At 52.2% G+C, this 7415-nt stretch overlaps 1 protein-coding gene across 2 annotated transcripts; it reads left to right on the top strand.

Annotated features, from left to right (window-relative positions):
- The first annotated feature begins 3494 nt into the window (after positions 1-3494).
- Positions 3495-6987, top strand: FAM3D (FAM3 metabolism regulating signaling molecule D). 2 transcript variants are annotated; one of them, XM_072347383.1, is made up of 9 exons: positions 3495-3507; positions 4232-4339; positions 4506-4529; positions 5058-5181; positions 5349-5407; positions 5549-5599; positions 6213-6297; positions 6646-6772; positions 6898-6987. In XM_072347383.1, the coding sequence occupies exons 1-9, from the start codon at positions 3495-3497 to the stop codon at positions 6985-6987; spliced, it is 681 nt and encodes a 226-aa protein (XP_072203484.1). The 2 variants fall into 2 exon arrangements, with proteins under 2 accessions (XP_072203484.1, XP_072203483.1); XM_072347382.1 differs by lacking the exon at positions 4506-4529 and having other exon boundaries at positions 4232-4343; positions 5041-5181.
- Positions 6988-7415: the final 428 nt, after the last annotated feature.

Raw genomic sequence — 7415 nt, forward strand, 5'->3', positions numbered from 1 at the left:
GGCAGCCTGTGCCGGTGCATCACCACTCTCTCTAAGAAGAAAGTTTTCCCAACATCCAACCTGAACCTACCCTGGTGCAACTTAAAGCCATTACCTCTCCCATTACCTGGGAGAAGAGGTAAACGTGCCCCAGTGCACAGCTGGGAGTGCAGCACTTGGCAGCAGTGCTTCACCCAATGTCCCTCCATATTTAGTGCAAGGGAAGCAAACTGGAGGCCCCAAAGGCACAGCCATTGCTAAGGCAGAGATTTGTCCCCTCTTGTCATTAACTGCCCAAATCAGAGCTGCAGAGCTGGCACTATGCTCCACTACACTTTGTAATGAAATCACCGACTGTGCCTAAGAAACAGATTTAATGGTATGATACTAATAGAGTCACACATTTCCCATGCAAACATTCATGATCTACATCCACACCCTTTTTTTCGTACTGCTTTTGCTTCATAACAAAGTATCGAGCACAGCACCAGCTGGCACTGAGCAGAGGACGGCAAGCACTGAAGCACTCCCATAATTAATCACATAGAGAAGGAATCTGTGGCTGTGGGGTCAGAGGACCCCATGGGCATCCATCTGAATTCTAAGGCTCCCAGCAGCCAAAGGAGCAATGCAGAGGGGCTGGGTGCTGCAGAGAGGTTGGGTGTTGTAGCACTGGGGAGGGATTTGCGCTCCAAGTCCTCACTGAGCAGTCACCAAGCTGTCTCAGAGGAAGGGCAGGGACTGGGGGTCTGAGGGATGGGAGATGTGCTAATTGCCTCCGACAGGCGTAATTGCTACAATTCAGAACGCTAAAAATGTGAAATTAGGAATAATCAATGGATGTTTATGATCTGTGTCTATACCGTGAATTCAGCTAATACAGAGTAATTACACTCTTCTAATTCCTGGTGTTTGTCATCGTTGGGTTGCAGAGGAGTCCTGCAGAACATTAACAGCGGATTGGCTGTGCTAGAGCTGCAAACCTTAGCGCGGCGCGAGCTAATTTCTCTTTTAATGGTAAAAGCGGTTATGATTTCCCTTATTTATTCCTCTCCCCGAGCGCCGGGGGCTGCGCCAGGGCTGCAGCGGGCGATGGATGCGCTGCGCAACAGCACCACCAATTGCCGCACCGGCACAGAGCACGCACCCACTGCTGTGCTCCCCCTGCCAGGCGGCAATTCAGCCGCTCGCCCCTTCCCGTGGCCCCGCACCTCCTCCCAGGATTCATGCCCCCCATATGGCCACCGCGACTGGGGTGACAACCGTGAGGTGCGTTATCAGTTTGCCGATGTGATTCATCCTGCAGGCAACCCAACACTGTTAAGGAACTTGTGCGTGTGTGCAAAGCTAACTACCAGTGGTGCAGATAATGGTACAACTAATTAGAGAAGGAGCCTCTGGCAAAGAAGGGGCAACCAGACGCACTGCATGTGGGGCTCCCAGCCCCATGAAGGCAGCGAGATGGGGAAAGCGAGCGGTGCTCCAGCAGCAGCTGCAGGCAGGATGGGATCTGGCCTCTGTCCCACTCCTGGGCACAGCTTGGTCACCACCACTGCCCTGCAGCCCTGCCCTCCTCCTGCATCCTGCTTGGCTCCACAGTGGCCTCTCCCTGGTTAACCATTGACTTGCGGGGGGGTATCTGACCACAGGCACCCTGCTAAGCAGCCAGCATGCAGCCAAACGTTTTTATGGGCCGAGGAAATTAGAAATGCTCTGGCAAACAGTGCTGCTACAGTGAGCTCTGCAGTGCACAGAAAGGCAGATCTCCTGGGCCCCTGGGCAGGCTCTGGGTGGAGCCCATGCCTAAAACACTATGGAAATCTATAGCAATATTTATACAGGAAGCTTTTTGTTCCCAGAATGGTTTTTAAGCAAATAGGCTTCAGGTTTATTAGACAAATACCTCCAGTTATTGCCCGCCGTTCTCTGCAGCTCCTTCCTCCTCTCCCTCTCAGCTGGTGGCTCTGGCTGACAGCGGAGCACTGCACTCTGTCCAGCATAAAAAGAAAAAGAAAAGAAAAGAAAAGAAAAATCAATCCAAACAATTAAAAGAGAACATAATAGAAATCCCAGGAGAGGGCTGCCCTCTTGTAATGCAATCAGGTTCCATCAATTTCACTGCTAAGGGACTTCACCCAATGAATTTTACCTGGGATTAAGGTGAAAATAAATAGCCCAAATAAATAAATGACTTCCCCAAAGTGGTAGTGTTTATTGGTTTATTTTTCCATTTCTCTCCCTCTGCAGTGAAATCAATACACGCATAGAAAACCATGAGTTGGGCAAAGCACTGTGCAATGGGGACGCACACGTTGGTGTGGGTTTGTGTGGGTTTGTGTGGGTTTGTGTGGGTTTGGCCCCACTTTCTGTGTCCCACTCTGAAGTCACTGCCAGCTCCAGGCTTTACTCATTGTATCTGAGGGGAGCAAAATTTCTCTCCTTCGTCATAGCACATGAACCTGGTCTCAGCCTTCAGCCCAGCCCTGCTACAACCCACTGCCTTTTATTTACCCTTCAAACAGGAAAAGCAACTCTCAGCACAGTTCCTTTACAGATTTTCTTTACCAAGCCTTATCTCCGAGCACAGCAGCACTGCGCACACCGCTGCAGGTGAGGTTCTGCCTTCAGGCTTCAGGGTGGGCTCCAGGACAGACCACACCATGCCATGACCCCAGATTTGGACGGTAGGATTGGGTCCCCACGGGTGTCAGTGCTGTGTGTCCATGGGGGATGCGGTGGCAGCAGGGAGGTGGGTGGGTTTGGATGGGAAATGGTTCATGATCCCACTTGCAACCCCTCCCAATCCACACAGGTGCAGATATTGCATGATAAGGGAACAGGAAAACATTTCTGCTCCTGTTCCGTGCATCCTTAGAGCTGGTGCTGCTCTGTCAACGTGGGAATTGCTCCCAAACTCTGCTTCTTGTTAGAAATGCCTGCAGCTGCATCACCACGAGCCCAACATTAAGGGGGCAGAAGTGTTCACTGAACAGAGAGAGAATGTCACCAGCCCTTGGCACCAGTTTCTTTCCTTTTCCTTCTGATTTAAAGAGAGGAGTTTGCTTTTCAGACCTCTCTGACCACGCCAGCCCAAACTGCAGGCTATCAGTGGCATTCTGCAGCCTATAATATGTAAAACTCGCCATGCATCATCCCAAAAGGAAATGACGCAGGGCTGTGAGTGCAAATACACCACTTGAACTCTTTCTTATCAGCTCCTGGGAAAAGGGCAGTACCAGTGAGTGACAGGGGATAGCCCAGGGCTTGCAGAAAGACTGATGCACCAGAGCCACGACTTTGAGACATCAGGGTGGGGACAAGCATGTGCCCAACAGGAATCCATGCATCTCCAGTGGCTTAGTTCCCGATCTTAGTCAATGCAATGTTTAACAGAGCAGTTACTTTTTCATCTAACATCCTCCTGGTCTTTGTGGATTACAGCCACACTGCACAGTGCTTCTCCTTGCTCAGAGTGACGCAGGATCAGTGACAGCCTCTCACTGTGCTCCCTCAGCATGCGGGTGACAGGTAAGAATGGAGACGGGCATTTACTTTTCCCAGTCCCATTTTCTACAGCTCTTTGTGCCTATTTCTCATTTGCATGGCCTCTTTCAAGCCCGTCTGCACTGCCCTCCCCTCACCAGCATCACAGGAAAGGACGTTTGTATAAGCATCGGGTTTTTATGATATTTGTGTAGATTTCAGGCTGTTGTATATTTCCCAGTGAAACCCTCAGAGGCTGAGAAGTGATGGCTGCTGAGAGGTTCCTGCTTCCATAAGAGCCATTCAGCTGCAATCTAAGTATATTTTTCTACCCCGTTTCCATGCAGGACAGGAACGTTTTGCTCCAATGAGTGTTGCTTTAAAGCCAAATGCCAATCACATCTGTATTAGCAGCTGCTTAGCTGTAGTTGGTGACTAATTGGGGGACAGCAGCCCTCCCAGCACTGGGAAGATAGGAAACACTTGCATTTACATTGCTTTCTAACTAATTATCAGATCAGTTTTAATGAAGAGAGGAGCATGAATAATGCCCTCCAGTAGAAGGGTGATGTCTGTCTGAGGATCACCGCTCACTCTGGAGATATTAGTTAAGAGATCAGAGATCAGTCCTTGTAGAGGATGAGGAAAGGAGTGTTGGCCACCTGCCATACCACAGTAGCCACCTTATTCATGGGGAGCCTGGGGATGCACAGGCTGCAGGATGCCCCATGGATGCCCGGCCCCAACCCAGGTGCTCCTCTCCCACCAGGCGTGATCCGGCTCCTGGTGCTGCTGGCCACACTGCTGGGCTCCTGGTTCATCGTGCAGACATACTTTGAGCACAGTGGGATAGCCATCAGCCTGCGGAGCTGGATGGGTGAGTGCATGGCAGCCCCTGGCTGGGGGCACAGCCATCAGCTCTGCTATCTGGGCATGGTGGGAACAGGGCAGTGGGAAGTGCTGCGGGGGTCCAGGATACACACAGCCCTGGAAAGAGGTTTAGTTGGGCCCGTGGGGTGCTAACCTCTCTTTTGTGTCTGCAGGTGCCACCAGCAAGTCTAAGAGCAGTGAGTATCGCTCTCGGCTTCATCTCCATACACAGCACTGCTCCCGGGCTAAGGATGATGGTGGGAGCGTGATGGTTGCTTGCAAGGCGAATGTCCCACCCTCCCAAATGCAGGGGGATCTCCCTATGGCACACAGCAGTGTCTTCAGCAGGGACACGGCTCTTTACACATCCCATGCCTCAGCACAACGCTCTCAAGCCATGGGCTGTAGGAAGCCAGCAGGGTGAGGCTGCAAGCCTTACCCCAGCTGAAAATGGGGAAACTCAGGGCAGAAAATTCACACAGGGCTGGGCTTGAATGGGTGCCATCAACTCCTTGTGACACCCGCCCTCTACTCACACAAAGCAATGCACAGCACCTGCTCATCATGTCCCAGCCCAGCTCCATCTCCACCCATCACTGGCCCTAGGACAAGGCTGGCATGCGCCTCACCCTGCAGCACACCCTACACCTACTGGCAGTAGACATGTGCACCAGCCCCAACTCCAGGGCCCATGCCCCTCCCCCACAGCTCCCTGCTCCCCCCAGGCCCACCACAGCCCCGCCACAAGTGTGAGAACAAGAAGGGCTGCCCTGCTGACCACTTTGCCTTCCGGATCATCAGCGGTGCTGCCAACGTGGTGGGACCTTCCATCTGCTTCGAGGACACGATGTAAGCAGTATGGGGGGAGGGAGGTGGCAGCGGGATGAGTTCGGCCTCTGCTGAGCAGTCTGACGGCCAGCACAGACCATTGGTGGTTAAACAACAGTGGAAGAAGTTGTCTTTGTGCCTGGGGATGGTTCACGGCCTGCTGCCGCTCACTGGTCTCTGCTTTCCAGCCTCATGAGCACTGTGAAGAGCAACATCGGCAGAGGGCTGAACATTGCGCTGGTGAACGGTGAGTTGGGCTACAGTGGCCCAAAGGCTTCATGCACAGCCAGCTTTAGGACAGCATCAATCACAGTGCACGTGGGGCTGGGATCCAGGGCATCCTCTTTGGAGACCCACCCTGACTGTGTTGGGAATTTTCAACCCTCAGGAAAGAATGGGCAGCTCCTGAAGGTGGCATCCTTCGACATGTACTCAGGAGGTAAGCACGGTGCCCTCAGTGCCAGTGGTCACCAGCACTGCAGCAGCTCTGCTGTGTGTGCAGATAAGGGCTGAAGGACTTTGGCCGGCTCTGGTTGTGTCCATGTGGCTGCCCAAGGTCACGGCTGAGCTGGGCTTCTGACTCATTTCTCATTTATAAAAGCTTGAGGAACAAAATCCCACTAAACCAATAACCCTTTACATTTGTTGGTCATGAAACCTATATTGGTAACTCTGGAATTTTAAGAGAGAAACACCAACGTCATGAGATTTCTTGCAGTCTGTCGGTGAGCCCCGAGCAGCAATCAGCTGTTGTGCCACTAGATGGGGCATTGCACTCGAGCATCCTGCACAGCAGATGCAGGACGAGGAATAACTCCTGTAATGTGCACGAAGCCGCTGCCACCAGGTAGGAATTCTGCAGTCAGGCTCATTCCTGGTGTTGGGAATTTAATTCACATGAACAAGGTCTCACAGCTAGTGAGCAAAATTAGCAGCATATTTCTCCTTATTGTCGTGCACAGCAGGCAAGCAGCAGTCCTGAACCTTCCTACCAACCAGTACCATGCACAGCCCTACTAAAACCCTTTTCTTTTTCCTAATGGTCCTACCAGATGTTACACAGCTGGAGACCTTCCTCCAAGAGATCAAGGATGGCACCATCGTTCTGGCAGCCACCTATGATGACGCTGCCACAAAGTGAGTTTGGCCCCACGCCTGATCCTAGGTACCCAAAAACCAGCAGCATTGCTAGGGCTGGGGGTGCTGCTGCTGCCAACCCCCACAGCCATGAGCTGCCAGCTCTTTCTTCTTAGAAAGAGCAGTGAAGCACTAGCACTGCTGCCCAGGGAGTGGTGGAGTCACCATCCCTGGAGGTGCTCAAGAAGCATGGAGCTGTGGCACTGAGGGTCAGTGGGCACGGTGGGGCTAGGTTGGTTAGGCTTGATGATCTTAATAGTCTTTTCCAACCTTAATGATTCTATGATTGTATGACAGGAGGAGCCACCCACCCAGCACCATCCTGATGCTTTTTTTTCCATACCTTAGGATGAACAATAAAGTACGGGAACTTTTTTCAGCTCTGGGCAGCAGACACGTGAACCAGCTGGGCTTTCGAGACAACTGGGTCTTCTTAGGGGCGAAGGGGCTGAAGGGCAAGAGCCCCTTTGAGGAGGTACATGGCCTGTCCACCATCTCCCATGTCTCACCCATCTATACGCAAGCTTTGCCACACTGCAGATATGCCCAGTGCCACCTACCTCCTCATGTTTTCTTTCTCTCTCTCTTTTTTTCTTTCAGTACATCAAAAATGACCAGAAAACAAATAAATACGACGGCTGGCCCGAGCTGCTGGAGATGGAGGGCTGCGCCCCCAGGAAGCAAGATTAGCAGGGACACTGGCAGCACACCTGCATGGAGCCCCAGCCAGGTCTCTGGGGATGCCAACCCCCCTGGACTGATCCACACCCCCGGCCTGGTCACACAAACCCAGTGGTGGCTGCTGGCTCCCAGGGATCAGCATTCTGGTGTGGGGACACACGGTGCTCAGAGCAGCTGCAGTGTGCAGGTGAGCAAGCACCCAGCCAGGCTCCAGCCAAGCTGCCCTAGTCTGTGGCTATGGTTTGATGTGGGGCATTTTATTTTTCCATCTTGAAACCAAGCGTTTTGTGACATGTTTTCTAGTTGTTTCTTAAATAATGTATCTAATTATAAACCAATACCTCCTTCCCTCCATTTTCGAGCCTAATCCAGGCTTTTCTCCACAGGCCTGGCATTGCCAACCCCTCTGCCACCAGCTGGGTTTCCCCATCACCCAT

The sequence above is a fragment of the Excalfactoria chinensis genome, chromosome 12, assembly GCF_039878825.1.
Source record: "Excalfactoria chinensis isolate bCotChi1 chromosome 12, bCotChi1.hap2, whole genome shotgun sequence".
Classification (NCBI taxonomy): domain Eukaryota; kingdom Metazoa; phylum Chordata; class Aves; order Galliformes; family Phasianidae; genus Excalfactoria; species Excalfactoria chinensis.